The sequence below is a fragment of the Carcharodon carcharias genome, chromosome 22 (genome assembly GCF_017639515.1).
Source record: "Carcharodon carcharias isolate sCarCar2 chromosome 22, sCarCar2.pri, whole genome shotgun sequence".
NCBI lineage: Eukaryota > Metazoa > Chordata > Chondrichthyes > Lamniformes > Lamnidae > Carcharodon > Carcharodon carcharias.
The window spans coordinates 44,852,644-44,872,589 of NC_054488.1; the positions used below are offsets into that span (position 1 = coordinate 44,852,644).

Sequence of the window (19,946 nt, forward strand, 5' to 3'; positions counted from 1 at the left end):
CTGATGTGCAATCTAATCATAACAAACAATATTTAAGTTTTCCTTGAATTTAACGTTGTATCCCAACATACTCAGTCCAGGTCACCAGCACATTATAAAAATAGATGTGCATCAGAAGGCAGCCGGACATATTACTTTAAAGCAATGCAACTAGTTTTGAAGGGCATAGTACTAGTTAAATATTGGTCATATTTAAATGACTCACCCTTGCATGTTCTACTCCACTGAAATACATTTAACAGCACATACTTTCAGACAATGGTTCATTTCTTAAAACACTGGTTCTCTGATATTTTTGATGGGAAAGGAAGGAGAAAGGCATTATCACAATTCTAGATATTATTGGATTTCAAGCTGCTCTAAATTTCACTGTATGCTCCAAGCACTGTGGTTACCTCAATGTCATAAAGGTTAACATTCAATTGCAAGACAGTTTTAAGACTGTCAACGAGAGGTGTTAATGTCAAGGCTGGGGAAAATGTCACAGATTAGCAAAGTAACACGTAGGAAGTAAATTTCTGCACGTGTTTAACCTATCTTGCCCCTGCCAAAAAGGACTGCAGCAACATGTACACAGCACTGATCTTCAGTCTGCTATGCCTTATCCTCATAGATAACATCCGACATAGCACAAAGCAAAACCTGCCAAACTCAGCAACAGGTTTTGTTTGGTACTGTTTTTGGGGTTGGTTATAGTTTTGCACCACATATTTGAGCAGCCTAGGTGACTTACTAAATTCACCTCATTTGAAACCCTTCCATTGCATTTGGTGACAGTTAATCTTCACCAGCTGTTCACGAGCTGGATGCCAGATTTTGCTCTCCAGATTTGATAACTAATGACAAGACAAGTGTGTCATTATAACCCCCACAGAATTTGTTTTGCACAAATAGTGACATTTTCTCAAAAACCATTCAACTGAAATGTGGAAGAAAGCAAAAGTCCTTGAAAGTAAAAGTTGTATTTAGTAATTGTTTCATTTTAATCTCAATTAAAGTCCAGGCAGATCTCAAGAGTACAAGTTCACTTGTAGAATTTTCTTGCTGGATCCAGAGCGCTCTGGCAGCCACCTTGTCTTCCCAAATGGACAAAGGGTCAAATGGTATGGCCAAATCCGGCTTTCATTTGCTGCTGGCTAGGTTCTAGGAAGATTGCACATCTCACATTGGTCAGTGCCTGGGTGGTTCATAAAGGTGCAGTGTCTACAGGACCACATAGCAGTGGGAGCAGACTGCTGAGATCCTCCCAATGCACCGTATTCTGAAGCACTGTGTGGCTGAACACCCACTGTACCTGTAAGCAGACAGCAACTGATTAGTATCTAGGCCTCAAAGAATAAAAACCAATTGTGCATACAAATTCATTTAGGTGAAGTTAAGCATGATTATGATCATGATGAGAAAGTGAGAGAGACACAAACACACCAAATTTCAGAGTTGGTCACCATCAGGACAGGAGAAAAAGACCCAGCCAGCCCACATTATCATGGAAGCAATTGAGATTCTGATCTCCTGTTTCGTTTTTGGTAGCCAAGCAGTAGCACAGAATCTACCAGGAGACTTATCGTTCCATATTCAGTAAAAGGAACATGAGTGGACATCTGTACTGTTCAAATCAAATGGCACCCTTTTTAAACACCCTGTTTAAACCGAATGCAGTACAAATCTTATATTAAGAGAAACGGTGTGTTTAAAGTTTGGTTAGGTAAACCAATATTTAGACTGAGTATATTCATCAAGTTCTAACATATCTACTACCTACTTTTATGAGATATAGAATACATCAGCACCCAGAAAAAGTGGGGTAAAGTTTATACAGAAAACTCCTACATGATCAGATTTGTAAGACTTCCATCAATATCAGAATTACAAACAGATTTGCACTTCACAAGGTGCACTCTTGTGCATCCAAATGGGGATGGAGTAATTATGCATTGGAAGAACATATTCTTCTCACATAACACCTACAAACTAGTTTACAGATATATTAAGTTGCTAATATGCCATCTCAGTTACAGAAAATATTTGAGGCCTGCAAGGAGAGATAATTTTGGAAAATAAAAGTTAATTACAAATGTTACTGACCTCTGGTCATTCTCTCTAATCAGCAAATTTCCCCAGTTATCAAAACCCTGCCATAACAATGAGACGGGGAAGTTTCTTTTTTGAATGTGGGTGACAATGGCAAGGTTCCAATGTTACAACAGTGTTCCCAGGATATGAGCACCGCTGGCAAGGCCAATATTTGTGGCCCATCCCCAACTGCCTTCTTGAGCCACTGCCATCCACGTAGTGTATAGACATCCACAGTGCTGTTGAGAAAGGGAGTTCCAGGATTTTGACCCCACGACAGTGAAGAGGAGGCAATATAGTTCCACGACAGGATGGCATGTGGCTTTGAAAAATATTTCACTGGTTGTATATCGGTTTTGGGGGATGCTGATGTTGTGAAAGGCGTTACATCAATGCAAATTCTTTCCCTTTTTCCATTTATTGCCCATCCCTAGTTGCCCTGATAATTAGTAGCAATTATTTTTAAACTGAGTGGGCATTCAGCATCAACTACATAATGTGGGCCACGAGTCAGGTGTATGACAGGTTGGGTAGCAGCAGCAGGTTCATTTTCCCAACCAACATTAGTGAGCCAGCTTTTCCAATAATTCTTCACTGGCAGGCCACAAATTAAACAGAATTGGTGAACTCAATTTCACAAGTTGCGATTGTGGGATTTGAACATCTAAATTTTGGACTGCTAGTTGGGTACCATAACCACCATACTACCGTACCCTCCTTTTTCACACCTTCCCTTGTCCTGAAGGCATTCATTCTTTTGTGGGACACAGTTCCATACATGTCAGAAACTCTCTGACATCCTTGCCCCAGCAGCTATTATTTAAGTTTGCGTCTCATCTCTGTAGCTCAATTGGATGGGTCAGGAGAAAACAGAGAAGTTCTAATTAAGTTAGGTCTGGTTTTCAAACAGATCTTCACACATATACATTAAGAAGTGGTGACTGAAATGATTTTCCCTTCCTAACCCAAGCGTGTCAACTGAGATCAGGCTATTAAGCGGATACCAAGGATCAAGCCTGTAAATGCTTGCTGCATTTACTCAATGCTCAACTCACTAGCAACATGTCTTTTTTAAAAAACAGTGCTTCTTAAAATGAGGATTCAGTTGCTAAGACATCTAGCTGTTGCAACATAAATTATATTCACAAACTACTTGTTGAAAGCCCCTTTTTTTAAATGTATTGTGAAGATTGGACAACAATACCAGTAGAGGCTACTGTGTAACCGAGAAAGTATTCAAGAAATTGGTATTCTAGGCAGCTCCAGCTATAGCAGTAGACATTTAGCTTCAATCTGAGCGTTAGCTTCAGGTATACCATTGATTAGCTTGTGAAACCAATATGCAATAGGCAGGCAATTCATACATTTTACAATTATTGTTTAGACTAGCTGCCACTGCCCATCCCCCCTTTCCTCCTTACTGCAAAGCTGTTCAATGGTAGCCCACTGCTCTGATCTCTTCCAGGTCTGGGCGAGTTCCTCATTCCGTGTTTTCACTGCTTCCAACAACAAGTTGATACTATCCTGTTAAAGATATAAAACAGTGAAGGTTACATGTGCAAAAATATGCAAAATGGCCATTTTGCAGGCCTGATGCTACTTGATGCATAAGAATGAATGCCTTTGCATGAGAGATGAATGAGGTCTTTAATTAGCCTGTTCATAACAGCTTCAACTGAATCTAACTTTAAATAACCAGTGGAAGCTAGCTTTCCATTCCAAAATAAGAGTCATTTGGGTTTGCTATCTTTGAACGGAAATCTTGAGAATTAGGATAAATTCAAATTACAGCTGCTATGTTAGTGAGGTAATAGATAAAAATTATCACCCTTACAGATGCAAGATTACGATAAAGCACATAGAATAACAGCACTGAGCCACCGTTTTGTCACCTGCACGCTAAAAACTCTATTTTACACAAGTACTCATCAATTTTCAAATATCATCTCTGCTCAGACTCTTACATAACCGTACCTCAGATCTCTAGCAATGGAATCAATTCATATCCATCAAGAATATATTCTTTTTTGAAAAAAAAACAAAGGGATATTCGTGATTTAAAGAGATTTTGAATATATAAATAACTGTACAGAACTGATATGTCCCAGTCACAATGATCAATATTTTGAAAAAGAGTGCTTTACCCATATCTGTATAAAGTGTAGATTTTGAAGAAAATACTATAACCTGACACATTGACATAATGGCTGAAATTTCTGTAAAGTTAGTTACATATGTAGCTTGCATTAAATAAAGAGTATAAATATTTCATTTGAACATTGAGGTTTTTCCAATATAATAGTATATTTTGCAATGCCTTTCGGTACCTCGATCTCCAGGTAGATTTAGATGGGCCAAAGTATCAAAATTAGGATATTCTACCAAATAGACAATACAGTGCAGGATTATGGAAAACAGATAGCAATAACTGGAAATTTGTCAAGACCACCAAAATAAAGTATTAATCCAAATGTAAGAAAAAAGTCATACGATTAGTTCTTTTATTCTTAGGAATGAACAGTTAGGTGAAAAGGCATAATGGTTTTTCAAAATGACGACAGATCTGCAGAAACAAATATCCACACTCAGAAAATACTATACCATGATATGGTACTTCTGATTATCTACTCATCACACCCAAGTTTTCTCAGTAAATTTGGTTGCTGCAAATTCATGGCTCTGCTAGTCTTTTAATAGGTAAAATTTGCATCTCCTAGCATCTGACTTTCTGTGGATTTTTTTTTTGCCTAGAGTACCTGGCCATATAAGGTTTGCTATGAGGATTTCATAATGTGTAACTAAATCCAAAAGGGCACTTTGACCCAAGGCTTTGCCAAAACTAGTGTGCTGTGAAATGAGGTATCAGTGGTTAAAAAAGGTATGTCACCCCTACTCCCATATTAGGGAATGTCCCATTGGTCCTAAAACAGCCGTATCTAGCACTGCACCAGGTGCCAGTTAAGGGAAATCCTTGCCTTAAGCATGATTTATTGTGTCTGATGATATGCATCTTCACAGTATCCTACTTCCTTAGGAAACTCACTTGTGGCTGGCAGATGTGAGTATCAGGTCATAGTACAATTTGACTGAAACCCTTGATTATATCTGTATACAACTGAAGTCTTTCCGCAATGAGAAACAGTTTTCTTTTTTGCTTTAAAAACACATCTGCCTTCAGTTATAAAGTATCTGGAAGTAATACATTTTGAGTGTTTAACACAAATACAAAATGAACTTAACCAAACTGTATTCCCTTATTCATTGTAGTGCATCAATAAATGAAAATAATTTTTATCTTCAGCAATGCAATAACTAAATCTGTGTGCAAACCCAGACTTTGAGTTCATCTTAAGGTCTTTGTAAAGGGGGATATTCTACAGTTTAACAATTTGGGTGCCAGTTACAAGTAGGAAAGCTGATTATACTGCTGTACAAGATATATTCTCGATCTTAAAATAATTATTCAGTATAGCTTTTCCTTATTTTGGCAATTCAGAATATTACTTGCATCATTTTACAAGATTTCAAAAATGTTCTGCATGACAAAATAAATCTGTAAGCAATATTCTTAACTTTTGGTATCTTTCCAAAAACAATGCTAATTTAAGTCTGATAGAAACCTGATAAGGCAAAATTTACAATCTATATTGAAAAGATTAAATTCAATTCCAAATACTTTCAAATGGGATATGACACAACTTAAAATATCTTGTATTGTGGCATTTATTGATATACAACTGCACCCCTCTGTGCCCAACAAAATTATGATTTATACTTTTATTGCTAAAGGTGAAAATTAACATTAATTGTAATATTCATCATTAAATAGAACACAAAGATGACTAATTATTTGAAATGAAGACTTTCATCAAGCCCTAATCAAATGCATGACAGGCAATGCTCAAAGTTCCAAGCAGGTCAATATTTTGATTGATCCTGATCTCCAGTTGATCACTGTCAACCAAACTGCTCTACACACATGCACACATTGTGCTTGCTGCTGACCTAAAAGGTAAAGTCTGGTAATGATCTGAGCAGACATTCATTGGTAATATGCCAAGATAGCAAGCTGCTTCTGACTCAGAATCAAATCTGGGTCTGGTGTCCTGCCAAAAATATGCACGCAAACAATATTGTATGAATGTTGTGTCATATCTGGGTTTAAAAGCAATTCATTACAGTAAATATTTTAAGTGTCCAATGAACATTAAGCTCCCCAAAACAGACTGTCAGTAAATGCAAATACAAATTATTATTTGTGGTCAAGTAATCCAAAAACTACAATAAGATTTCTGGAATAAAACATTAACATTAACAGTGTAGATCTTTCTAAAGGAAGATGAATGCAACAGTGGACAGCAAGATCAGAGAACAGGATAGCTTTCTACATATTGCTAATAATATTACGTGCATTTAATTTATTCCCTTTTACTCTTTATTTATATAAAATACTTTAATATAATAAATCTGTTTCCATGGGTGTCGCAAAACAAATTATGCAGGTGTTTTTTCTATCATAGTGAAATTGTCAGAACAGCCACTCAGAAATTTGCCCCGTCCATTTCCAATGCCAGACATTACTACATTCTGGCTTTCATTTGTTTTCACTTACTTCCTCGTTACAGCCCAATATCTCGGTAAAGGAATTAATAAAACTCCTTTTAGGTGTGGTCACAATGTCACACAACAAAGAGACTTTAAACAGAGGAGTTAAGTGGAGCTTCTAAACTATTACAATATGTTCAGGGGCTGTTAAATGATACTCACCCTGAGCGGCATAACATCATTGGTTACCAGGAACAGAAGGAGGTGGAAATCTGAGATGACATCAAGAAAAACAGAAGATTGATTCTGTGATAAGTAGGAGGCCAGGGTATGAAAATCCTATAGGAAACAAAATAAGTTACTGTACAACAGTACAAAAGGATCACGAGAATAAAACTTGTATTGAACTTCATTTATTTTTTAAAATAAAAAAAATCAGAGGTTGCAGTGGGTAACTGCTGTTATACAGACCAGTGAGGTTGAAGGTTCAGACTCTTGTCTGAATGAGTTAGCTGTTCTGAGCCAGAGAACAATAAGAATGCTATAATAAGAATCACTGCCATGGTCTGGGAAGCAGAGGAGAAAAGAAACACCCAGCAAGAATTTCTATTCCCTATCATTTTTGAATGGCCTGTCCTGGAAAGTGCATGTACTTAGACAGCAGGTGAGGGCAGAAAAGGCTCTGTTGTGATGCATTTCATGGCTAAATAATAAAGGGTGAGGCACCCAACATGCCTGAAAACATTCCTCAGTTAAGAGTCAACATCTTCAGGAAGGGGACAAAAGATTGAAGGTTCCACTTTTCAGTCAAGAAAATTGTATTGACAGAAATTCAAATTTTCATGATTGAATTGGAAGGTTCTACTGGGGTAATCCAACTTCCCTCAAGAGCCCAGTTAAATATCATAAATGCCAATGCAGATTGTGCAAGATGCTGACATCATAGCTCACCCTGAAGAATCAATATATAAAACTGACATTTTCTGCTAGAAATCTATGCAATATGTCATTTCAGTATAAATTCAGATCAAGTTTTTACAAATTGCTTATCCAAAGTCAATTTAAACTGGCAGCACAAATGATTGCTTTAATATCTCATTTAAAAATGAAAAGAAATTCCAAATATTTAAATTTGATCCCAATTAGCAGCCTTAAGGAGAATTCATTGCCATGCAGGATGCCATATAGCTTAAAGAAACAGAGTATTTTCTAGTAAGATTTATTCGGATGAACTATATCATCAAATACCATAGGTCTATTTTAGGAAAATAAGCACTGTATAAATTCCTGGTACGGGGGTTAAGTCCCACTGAGCCAAGCTGAAGTAGCTTGAGGGAGTTTAAAAGATCACAAAGCAGAAGCTAAAAATCCTATAAATCATTCAGTTGAAAGGATGGGTGTTTTGTGTGTGTGTGTGTGTGTGTGTTTGGGGGGGGGGGGGAAAGAAGAGGAATGAATATAATGAGAAAATGAGAAGGCGAGATGCTCACATTGTTATGAAGCTGGAAAAGGCAGAGCTTTACACACTAAAACTCATGCACAGCAGTGCTCGATGATAGAATTAAAATATTATTGGTAGCCAGAATTTGAATCATCAATAGTGCTATTTTTTTTTACTGGGGCTTTGTATTAGCTTTTGTTATACTTCAATTATTCACTTACTTATATGAGACCACTTATTAGAGCACAAACTCGTCTGCTAAAAAGTCACATCAACATCAAAAGCAAACGAATTGGTGAAATGCAAGAATCAAATCATTTAGAGTGACTATGAGGTAGGATACTGTGTTACATAGATATTTGTTTTACAAGTGCTACTAATTGTTCTTGGAAGTACCTCAGCCAGTTTCTCTCCAGCAGTACAACAATCCTGTAATAAAAGGTCAACTGCACAGCAAATAGAAATTAAAAGAATTTACTCATCAGTAAAACTTCAACCCCTGTGTTGGCATTGTACTTTGTGCTTCATTCCTCTCAATCTCACGCATTTCAAATTTTAATACAATAGTAAATTGTTCATTACAGCAGTGAGACATTTACCTGTGTCTCTCCGACGACATCCCTGTTCACAACAGAAAAAGGGTGCGGAGGTGAAGCAAAAGTGTAAACAGGGTCCTTTGGAAAAGTCGTGGGAATCTATATTTGAAAGAAAAGAATGGCTGTACCGTCAGAGTTAAAAATCAAGTTTATGCATATAAAAACAGAAAATTGCAGAAACAGGCAGCATACCTAATAGCATCTAGAGAGAGAAAAGGCAGGCTAGTATTTCAGATGTAGACCATTTGTCAGAACACTTCTGACTAGACACAAAACATCACACCATCTTGTGCAGTCATTACGGCACAGAAGGAAACCATTTGGCCCATCAAGTCCTCGCCAGCTCCCTGTAGAGCAATCCAGTCAGTCCCATTGCCTTGCTCTAACACCATAGCCCTGCAAGTTTATTTCCCTCAAGTGTCCATTGAATTTCCTTTAGAAATCATGCATTGTCTCCACTTCCACTGTCTTTTTACAGCAGCTGTAGGTTTGCTATGGATTCTCCTTATTGTCTATTTTTGTTTCAAAATGCAATATTGGCACTTTTTTTTTACAGATAATTTGCTTCCATATTTCAAACAATCTTGTGGAAAATGACTTTTAGGAATGAGATAAACCATATTTTCTATAAGGCTGTAACAACTTGCACATATGTAGCATCTTCAACACAAAAAAAGGTGCTTCACATGAGCCTCAGCTTTTCATTATACTTAATCACTCGATTTTAATTGCGCCACCATTTGCTGCTGTGCCTTCAGCTGCCTAGGCCCCAAGCCCTGGAATTCTCTCCTTAAACCTCGCTGCCTCTCGCTCCTTTAAGATGCTCTTGAAACCTACCTGTCTAAGTTTTTGATCACCTCTCCTGATGTAACTCAATGACAAACATTTGTTTGATCATGCTTGTATGAAATGCGCTATATCAATACAAGTACGATATTTATCAATGACGTGGATGGAGAAGAGAGAACTGTACTGTATATCCAAGTTTGCAGTGTGGGGGGCACAGTAGATTGTGAAAGTGGTAGTAGGAAGTTACAAAAGGGCATAGACTGATTATGAGTGGACAAAATGTAGCAAATGGAGTTCAATATGGAAAAGTGTCAGGTCATCCATTTTGGGTTGAAGAAATATAATGGTGGTGGACAATTAAACAATTCACTGGAGGAGGCAGCTCCACAAATATCCCCATCCTCAATGATGGGGGAGCCCAGAACATTAGTGCAAAATATAAGGTTGAACCATTTGCAACAATCTTCAGCCAGTAGTGCCAAGTCAATGATCCATCCTGACCTCCTCCAGAGGTCCCCAGCATCACAGATGTTAGTCTTCAGCCAACTTGATTCATTCCATGTGACATCAAGAAATGGCTGAAGGCACTGGATACTACAAAAGCTATGGACCCTGACAATATTCCAGTAATAGTACTGAAGATTTGTGTTCCAGAACTTGCCAGGCCCCCAGCCAAGCTGTTCCAGTACAGCTATAAAACTGAAATCTATCTGATATTACGGATAACTCCCCGGGTATGTCCTGTACACAAAAAGGAGGACAAGTCCAACCCAGCCAATTACCACCCCGTCAGTCTACTTTCAATCATCAGTAAAGTGATGGAAGGGGTCATCAACAGAGTTATCAAGTGGCACTGCTGAGCAATAACCTGCTCACTGATGCTCAGTTTGGGTTCAGCCAGGGCCACTCAGCTCCTGACCTCATTACAGCCTTGGTTCAAACATGGGCAAAAGAGCTGAACTCCAGTAGTGAGGTGAGAGTAACTGCCCTTGACATCAAGGAAACATTTGATCTAGTGTAGCATAAAAGAGCCCTAGCAAAACTAGAGTCATCGGGAATCACAGGGAAAACTCTCTGCTGGTTGGAGTCATATCTAGCACAAAGGAAGGCAGTCGTGGTTGTTGGAGGTCAATCATCTCAGTACTAGGATATCACTGCAGGTAGTGTCCTTGGCCCAAACATCTTCAGCTGCTTCATCAATGACCTTCCTTCCATTATAAGGTCAGAAGTGGGGATGTTCACTGATGATCGCACAATGTTCAGCACCATTCCTGACTCCTCAGATACTGAAGCAGTCCATGTCCAAATGCAGCAAGACTTGGACAATATCCAGGCTTGGGCTGACAAGTGGCAAGTAGCATTCGCATCAACACAAGTGCCTGGCAAGGACCATCTCCTACAACAGAGAATCTAACCATCGCCCCATGACATTCAATGGCATTACCATTGCTGAATCCCCCACTATCAACATCCTGGGGGGTTACCATTGACCAGAAAGAGAACTGGACTAGCCATATAAATACTGTGGCTACAAGAGCAGGTCCGAGGCTAGGAATCCTGCAGCGAATAACTCACCTCCTGACTCCCCAAAGCCTGTCAACCATCTACAAAGGTACAAGTCAGGAGTGTGATGGAATACTCTTCACTTGCCTGGATGAGTGCAGCTCCAACAACGCTCAAGAAGCTTGACACCATCCAGGACAAAGCAGCCAGCTAGATTGGCAGCCCATCCACAAACATTCACTCCCTCCACCACCAATGCACAGTGGCAGCATTGTGTACCATCAACAAGATGCACTGCAGAAACTCATCAAGGATCTTTAAACAGCACTTTCCAAACCCACAACCGCTACCATCCAGAAGGTCAAGAGCAGCGGACACATGGGAACAACACCACTTGGAAGTTGTTCCTGAAGCCACTCACCATTCTGACTTGGAAATATATTGCTGTTCCTTCACTGTTGCTGGGTCAATATCACAGAATCACAGTGCAGAAGAGGCCCTTTGGCCCATCGAGTCTGCACCGACATGTGAGAAACACCTGACCTACCTACCTAATCCCATTTACCAGCACTTGGCCCATAGCCTTGAATGTTTTGACGTGCCAATTGCTCATCCAGGTACTTCTTAAAGGATGTGAGTCAACCTGCCTCCACCACCCTCCCAGTCAGTGCATTCCAGACCATCACCACCCTCTGGGTAAAAAGGTTTTTCCTCACATTCCCCCTAAACCTCCTGCCCCTCACCTTGATCTTATGCCCCCTTGTGACTGACCCTTCAACTAAGGGGAACAGCTGCTCCCTAACCACCCTGTTCATGCCCCTCATAACATCCTGGAACACCCTCCCTAACAGCACTGTGGGTGTACCTATACCACATGGATTGCAGCGGTTCAAGGCAGCAGCTCACCAGCACCTTCTCAAGGGCAACTAAGATTGGCAACAAATGCTGGCCTAGCCAGCGACGCCCGCATCCCATGAATGATTAAAAAAAAAATCTGAATGTTTTCTCAATGGTGAAAAACTAAGCACTGTGGAGGAGCAAAGAAATTTATGTGTCCCACGTACACAAATCACTGAAGGTTCATAAGCAATTGCATAATTTATACCAAATGTTGCAAATGCCAATAAGTGCAATGTTACTGCCTCAAGGCCAAGGTAACAGGAATAGCGCAGGCATTATTAAGCAGTAAGTACAAATTGAGAGGTTTAGCTTGTAAAGTACAATACTGCTAATGGAATCATAAACTCTCTCATTAATTGATTATGCTGCACAAACTCTGAACTACTCCGAGTCATAAAACTCTGCAATCTGGAGTTTATACTAACAGCTGGATTTTGCGCATGATCAGTTCTAAAAATGACAAAATCTTAAATTGAAAAAAGCTTAATGGTTTACTGAATACAGTTTAAAGCTGAAAAAAACTGTGACTTCGTAAACTGCCATGCCTTTCATTCCACAAAGTGGAGCTCCACAAGACACAGACAGTACTGAGCAGGTGAAAAAGGTCGTTCATGACTTCTCCATAAGGAATGTTTTTCTTTATTTAGGCAGTTTGAAGAACATTGCATGTTCCAAATAAAACATTCAATTGGAAGTTTCGACTTGCCGTGAATTATTACATCAAATAGGCCTGCTGCAAATCCATGCCAGGATAATTTCTTGCCCTTACTGCACTATCGCTGGGTCAAAATCCTGGAATTCCCTTTCTAACAGCACTGTAGGTGGACCTACACTACATGGACTGCAGTGGTTCAAGAAGGAAGGAACCACCAATTTCTCAAGGGCAATTAAGGATGGGCAATAAATGTTGGCCCAGCCAGCAAAGCCCAGATGTAGTAAATGATTTAAAAAAAGTTGTCTGCCTGGTTTTATACAGAACACTAATATAGAAGAAAAATAAAACTAATCATCCATGGATAACACTATTAAGGACCATTTTTCTAGCTGAATAAACATAAAGGGTGCAATGGCAGTCAACATTCCCTCTAATCTGCATGTGTGCAGCCATGCAGGAACCTCGAAGGTGCTGCATAAAACACTCAAGTTGTACTCTTTAAGGTACCGTTCCTACGCAGCCACACAAAAAACATTTAAGGTACCGTGCATTGAAAATAACAGGGCATGCAAAACGACAAAAAAAATTAGAAGGGTCAGGGACCGTAATCATTTTAAACCATTATTTGTGCAGATAAAAGGTTTTCGGAACAGTGAGAGGCATCTATTGGGGCACACTAATGCTAATACAAACCAGCACTTTCAACACCTGCAGAGGACATAGCTTCAGATTCTAAATATTTCCAAGAAGTGGCAGATGCTGGGCTGTCTGTCCATCCTGTTTCATTTAGGTTTCTCTGCAGTTCCTTGCTTTGGCTACTGAATTAAGAACAGTGCTGACACACTGTAATCCTTTACATCTGTCATATCTCAAGAGAATAATCATCTACTGAAAAGAATTAGCACTACATGACAAATAGATCTCTGTTTTAATAATGAGCTAACCAGGGAGGATAAAAATTGTACTGCTTTGTAATTCAGTAACTAATTCAGCAAGTTAAAATAATTAATTCAGTGCGTCGAATTAGAAACTAATAGCTCTTAACAGATGGTACAGCAATTACCCAACCAATGGTAAACTGTTTTGGCTTTGTCCGCTTTGGTATCAACTCTGCTTGTCAGCCATTTTGATTTGTTGGATTGGTCACCAAGAACATAACTTTTATGAATAGTGGAATATAATTTTAGGCTTAAAAATAGACAAACTTGATAATTTAACATCTGTATATTCTTTATAATTGATACTCAGGCAGCAGAATAGAACAGTGCTACAACCAACCATTTCCAACAAGAGGCCACTTAATCACCTCTCCATGACGTACAATGGCATTTGCACTACTCAAGCCCCCCCACCCCTGCTATCAACATCCAGCGGAGCTTCACCGTTGCCTAGAAACTCAACTGGGCCAGCTAATTTTCTCCCTTTTGTTCTCTCCCAAGAACAGTGGCTCATTGTCTGGGCAAAAATGCATAACTGCCAGGTTCCCCAACAGCCATTTTTCACCTGTGATCCCCAGCAGTGAGTATAGTCAGGATGTTCAAACACAGGGTGCATCATTACCAAGCCTAATCATGTCCTAGGAGTAGGCAATCCAATCAAATTTCTCCTCCTCTAACCCTGGCATGATGAAACTCTGGAACACCAAAACTAAGGGAAGAATTGTCCCCCTTTTGGGAGGGGGTTGTCAGGGGCCTCAGGGAGATTAGTTTAATTTGTGGAAAGGTTAATAAAGGTGGAAAAATTTTTAAGGACATGTCCCCTCATGTGAAACTGTCACATGAGCTGGGACATGTCCATTAGTTTTTTCAAAATTTTTAATTAAATTAACAAGCCCTTCATGAACACTCATCCCGCCCATGGATGAGGTTTCATGAAAAATGCGAAGGCCGCCTGGGCTCTTTGCCTGCCCCCCGCCAACCTTAAGGTTGGACGGGCAGCATTCTTAACTATAATTAGTTTAATAATGGCCTTAATAGGCCTTGAACAATTCAGTGGGCGCGCAGCCAATGCGGCTGTGCGCTCGCCGAACTGGCAATCTAAATGACGCACGGTGACGTCGGGACGCACACCCGACGTCACCGCGAGTTATTTTACGCGTCGGTGAGCGGACCCCCACTCCTGTTCGCCGACAGAAAAATTCAGCCCTAAGTGTAGTACTCCAGCTGCCACTTGGCTGGCATCAACTCATTCAGCACAGTTTGCAACTGAGAGGGGTACTTTCCAAGTCTGTGTGGCTCAGCTATTCACTACCTTAACTAGTCTTGCCATTGGGATAGCCAGAATTCATGTTCAGCCAGAAACTAACCTGATTTTTCCCCCTTTTTAAAACCATACACACAAAAGTTTGGTAAAAGTGCTCTATTAAAAAAAGTAATACTGGTTTAAGAGTAAAATAATTTACTTTACGTTTGGAATGTACCACATATTAAGGAAACTGATTTCTCAAGAGACAAGCAATTTAGGTACTTCTATATATGCTGCCTGCATCTAATTTGTGCTTTAGCAACTGAAATAACTTAGCATAGTAGAGGGAGTGGAGTGATGCCCAACACCTACATATCTCTGGCCTCAAATTTAAACATAAATGCCATTAATAGAATTAAATCAATTTCAGAACACAATACATGTGTTTAGGCAAACTAGTTTTTAACCACTTTATGCAACTTAATTATTTTAATATTGCAGTATTAGCAGAGGCAAAACAAGCATTAATAGACTTATGTCATCATGTGCCATGCATCAACGTTCCCTTGCTGTATCTCAGGAAAAATGAAATTCAGGATCAGAAATGTACTTTAGCTTGTACTTACATCTATGATCAGGTACTCAACTGGCAATGGCCTTGCTAACTGTGTGATTTCATTACCAAACTTGTCTATGTCCTATGAGGGAAACCACAAGAACAATTTACATGCACATATTCACTTCACCATATGGACATAATTAACTAGAATGTGATAACAACTATTATTTTTAGGAATGTATTCATATGAATAAGGTTTTGCAAACATTTCTAGTCAAAATAAAGCTGCTGCCAGCAATGGTAATCAACTATTCAAATAAGATGAATAGTAGTAGACTTCAGGAGGACTTTGATAGACTGGTAAAATGGGCAGACAGACAGCAGATGAAACTTAATGCAGAGAACTACAGAGTGCTGTATTTTGGATGGAAGGCTGGGGAAAGGTAATAATTTTAAAGGGTGTGCAAGAACAGAAAGAAGTGGGGGTTCACTTACACAAATCTTTGAAAATGGTAGGACAAGTTGGTAAAAGCTGTTAACGCTAACTTTTTAAAAATTCTTTCATGGGGTGTGCATGTTGCCAGTTAGGCCAACATTTATTGCCCATCCCTAATCCTTGTTATCAATAGATGAGTGGAGTACAAAGCAAGGAGGTTATGCTAAACATTGGTAAGTCACTGATTAGGCCTCAGCTGAAGCACTGTATCCAATTCTGGGTACAACAACAACTTGCATTTATACGGCATTTTTAACACAGTAAAACAACACTAGGTGCTTCACAGGAGTATTATCAAACAAAATTTGACACCCAGACACAAAAGGAGATATAGAGCAGGTCAAAGAGGTGCATTTTAAAAAACATCTTAAAGGATGAAAGAGTGGAGGAAAGGTTTAGGGAGCGAATTTCAGAACATATGGTCTTGGCAGTTGAAGGCACCCTCACCAATGGTGGAGTGATTAAAATCAGGGATACGCAAGAGGCCAGAATTGGAGCAGTGCTGGGATCTGAGGGCTGGAAGAAATTACAGAGAATGGGGGTATCAAGGCTAAGGAGGGATTTGAAAACAATGATAAGAAACGTAAAATCCAGGCATTGCTTAACTGGGAGACAATGTAAGTCAGTGAATAGAGGCGATATGTGAACAGGTCTTCATTTAAGTTAGGACATAGTAAGCAGACTTTTGGATGATCAGAAGTGTATGAAGTGTAGAAATTGAGGGGCTAGACAGTGTGTGTTGGAATAGTCAGGTTGAGAGGCAACCAAGGCACGGATGAGGATTTCAGCAGCAGATGAGCAGAGGAAATGGTGGGGTCAGGCAATGGTACAGAGATGGAAGTAGCCAGTCTTAGTGATGGTGTGGATATGTGCACAAAAGTTCAGCTCAAAGTCAAATATGACACCAATGTTGCAAATAATATATTTCATCCTCAGACATTTGCCAGGGACAGCGATGGAGTCTGTGACTAGGAAACTGAGTTTGTGGTGGGGACTGAAGACAATGGCTTCGGTCTTCGGGATATTTAGTTGAAAGGAATTGCTGCTCTGGATGTCTGATAAGCAGACTGACAAATTGGAGGCAGTGGACGTGTCAAGAGAGATGGTGCTGGTGAAGTAGAACTGCATGGTTTCAGCTTACACATGGAAACTGACATGGTGTTTTTGGATGATGTTGCTGAGGGGCAGAATGCAATGAGAAATAGGAGGGGGCCAATGACAGCCTCAAAAACAACATTCCTTCAATTATTTATTTATTTTGAGCGCACGGGCACTGTTTTCAAACAAGATTTCTTTAAATTGCCCTCAGGAGGAGATTTACCAGAATTATACCAGGGATGAGGAACTTAAGTCATGTGGGCAGACTAGAGAATATGGGATTGTTCTCCTGAGAGTAGAGAATGTTCAGGGAAATTTGACTGAGGTGTTCAAAGGTGTGGTGGATTTTGAAACAATAAAAAAGGAAAAACAGTTTCCACTGACAGGAGGATTAGTAACTATAGGACACAGACTTAAGATGACTGTAAAAAAGAAAGATGAGATGAGATCTTAAAAAAAAACACCGCAAGTTATGATCTGGATTGCAATGTTTGAAGGAGAGGTGGAAGCAGATTCAATAGTAATTTTCAAAAGGGAATTGGGTATGCATTTGGACATAATGCCATGATAGAGAATGACTCTATTCTGTGCTATAAGATTCTATAGAACAATTTATACAGTGCTGTTAAGATAGAAAAGTGCTGCAAGGCACTTCACAGAAGTGATCAACCACCAAATTGACAGTGAGCCACAAAAGGAGATATTAGGGACAGGTAACTAAATATTGATCAAACGGGTAGGTGTTTTAGGAATGTCTTAAAGGAGGGGTAAAAATGTGGAGAGGTTTAAGGAGAAAATTCCAGAGCTTAAGGCATAGGTAGCTGAAAGCATGGCCACTAATGGTGGCATGCAAGAAGCCAGAGTTAGAAGAGTGTAGAAATCTCGGAGAGCTGGAGGAGGTTACAGAGATAGGGAGGAGCAAGGCCATTGAGAGATTTGAAAACAAGAACAAGAATTTTAAAAATATAGAGGTGTTGTCTAAGTAGAAGCCAATCGAAGTGAACAAGAACAGAGGAGATGGGTGAACAGAGCTTGGTGCAAGTTGGGGTACAGCCAGCAGAGTTTTAGATAATATTATGTTTATGGACGGTGAAAGGTGAGGCACCAGCCAGAAAAGCATTGAAATTGTTGCATCTAGAAGTAACAAAAGCATGATTGAGGGGGTCCTGCAGCAGATGAAAAGTCAGGGGTGGAGATGCATAATGTTATGGTGATTGAAGTAAGTGATCTTGGTGATGAACAGGTTATGGGGTTGGTAGTTCGGTTCAGGGTCGAATGGGACTTCAAGGTTGCAAACAGTCTGGTTCAGCCTCAAACTGGAATGAGTATCTAGGATATTTTGAGTGGAAAAGTCCCTCTACTTGGCTGAGCAACAATTTTCCTCAAACATGAACACAAATACCAAACATTGTTTCAGACAGTCATTGAGTTTATCTTTTTTGGAGATTTATTTCCTTTGCTTCCAGCCTAAAACATCCCACTGTCTTTTCTCCCTTCTTTCCATGATTTATAAGGCTGACTATGATAGCAAACAAAAAGAAATAATGAGTGGGCGAAATTGATTTAAACTATTTGCTTGGACGTATGTTGCCTGTAGTATGTAATACGCCACAGCACAGTCAGTTATGTAGTTACCTTATAGAAAACATCAGGAACATATTGTTCACTAGAAGACTCCTTTACATATCCGAGCTCTGGTGCATCTCTGCATGGCAGAAAACAGTCATCGCCTACAAGGGCCATACATTGATTGGAAACCTGGTAACCTTCAAAATGAACCTGATTATCTGGGCCACCTGCGGAAAGGGAAAACAAACAAATTTCCATAAGAAAATTGCATGATGCTCAGGTGAGATGGAAGACAATATTGTTTCAAGATTTTCCAACCTACTCACTTCCTTAAATCAATGCACTTGCTTATTCTGTGTCACATAAAAAATGTGTAATTAACTTTGCAAAAACACACGTCTGTTCTTCATGCAAAGTTGACATTTTCACTTTTTCCAAACCTGGACATATCTAGTCACCGTCACAGACACACAAGATTTTCACCAACACATGATCCACTCCCAGTGAAGCAGCCAGAAATCAGGGAACTGTGGGTGGCTTGTTGTAATGAGAGAGAGAGAGGGAAATGCTGAGATTTGATCACAATCACTATCAGCCCATACCTGTTGCCAAGACAGTAACAAACTTGGATCCAAAGTGATTATCAGGAGATAGGCGGCAAGCATTGGGGTGCTTGTTCTGGAAATCTCCTGCTGTGATGCACTCCTCTGCACTTAGGAAATGTGCATCCTGATAAAGAAAAATAAAACCATTAGCATTTCAAGTTAGTATAAGCACAGCTGTTTTGAAAATTTTTTTGAATGCCAATGTCAAAATAGCATCATGCTGTAAGCTCAAACCAGTAGAATTATTACCACTTCAACTCATTTAGTTCAGCAGCTGCTTGTAGACAGGAGAGATTGCTCCTCTCCACACCTCCCAAAGCTATGATTTTGTGCAGCTACTAAAGTACGCTCGTGACTCAGCCATATCTCCAAAGGATCTATAAGACCATTCAACCTTGTGTGTCTGTGCCAGCTGCTCGGTAAAGAAATTTTAAACTAATTTCACTGCTCTCCTTTGTCTTCTATTTTCCTCTACTTCAAATGTTTATCTACTTTTCTCTTGAAAATGCAATGGTCCCTGCCTCAACTATCTCTCCTGGAAAAGCTACAGGCTCAGTCGCTCGCTGAGGAAAGGTGGTCTTCCTGACCTCTTTCCTTTCTCTCAGTACCAAATGTTAAAATCAATAACCTCCCATCACAGATTCCAAACAAAAGTCTTTCTGAATTCATACTATCAAAATCTGCCACAAACTTTGAAAGAAACCTCTAATTAATCTCCTAGCCTTTCCTGTCCCAAGGAAACAGCTCCAAAATCTTAAGTCTTTCCTCATAGCTAAAGCTGCTCATTCCTGGTAACATCCGAGTAAATATACCCTTTACAGTCTATTAATTAACGCCTTTTCCATAATGGAGTGTTCTACAGAACACAGTAATCTTTACCTGTGGTCTAAATACCGCCGTGACAAGTTTATCAGAGACTTGTTTTCTCTTGCA

The 19,946-nt window shown here is 39.6% G+C and overlaps 1 protein-coding gene across 2 annotated transcripts in view; it reads right to left on the reverse strand.

The window, feature by feature from the left end:
• Positions 1 to 959: 959 nt before the first annotated feature.
• Positions 960 to 19,946, reverse strand: part of nploc4 (NPL4 homolog, ubiquitin recognition factor) — a 59,018-nt gene continuing 40,031 nt past the window's right edge. For both annotated transcript variants that reach the window (XM_041216890.1, XM_041216889.1), the window contains exons 11-17: positions 19,011 to 19,137; positions 18,475 to 18,635; positions 15,313 to 15,384; positions 8,659 to 8,754; positions 6,841 to 6,957; positions 3,495 to 3,597; positions 960 to 1,294 (exon numbers count right to left, since the gene is read on the reverse strand). In XM_041216890.1, coding sequence (XP_041072824.1) covers positions 1,137 to 1,294; positions 3,495 to 3,597; positions 6,841 to 6,957; positions 8,659 to 8,754; positions 15,313 to 15,384; positions 18,475 to 18,635; positions 19,011 to 19,137 — 834 coding nt within the window. In that variant the 3' untranslated portion in view covers positions 960 to 1,136. The remainder of the gene's footprint in view (positions 1,295 to 3,494; positions 3,598 to 6,840; positions 6,958 to 8,658; positions 8,755 to 15,312; positions 15,385 to 18,474; positions 18,636 to 19,010; positions 19,138 to 19,946) is intronic.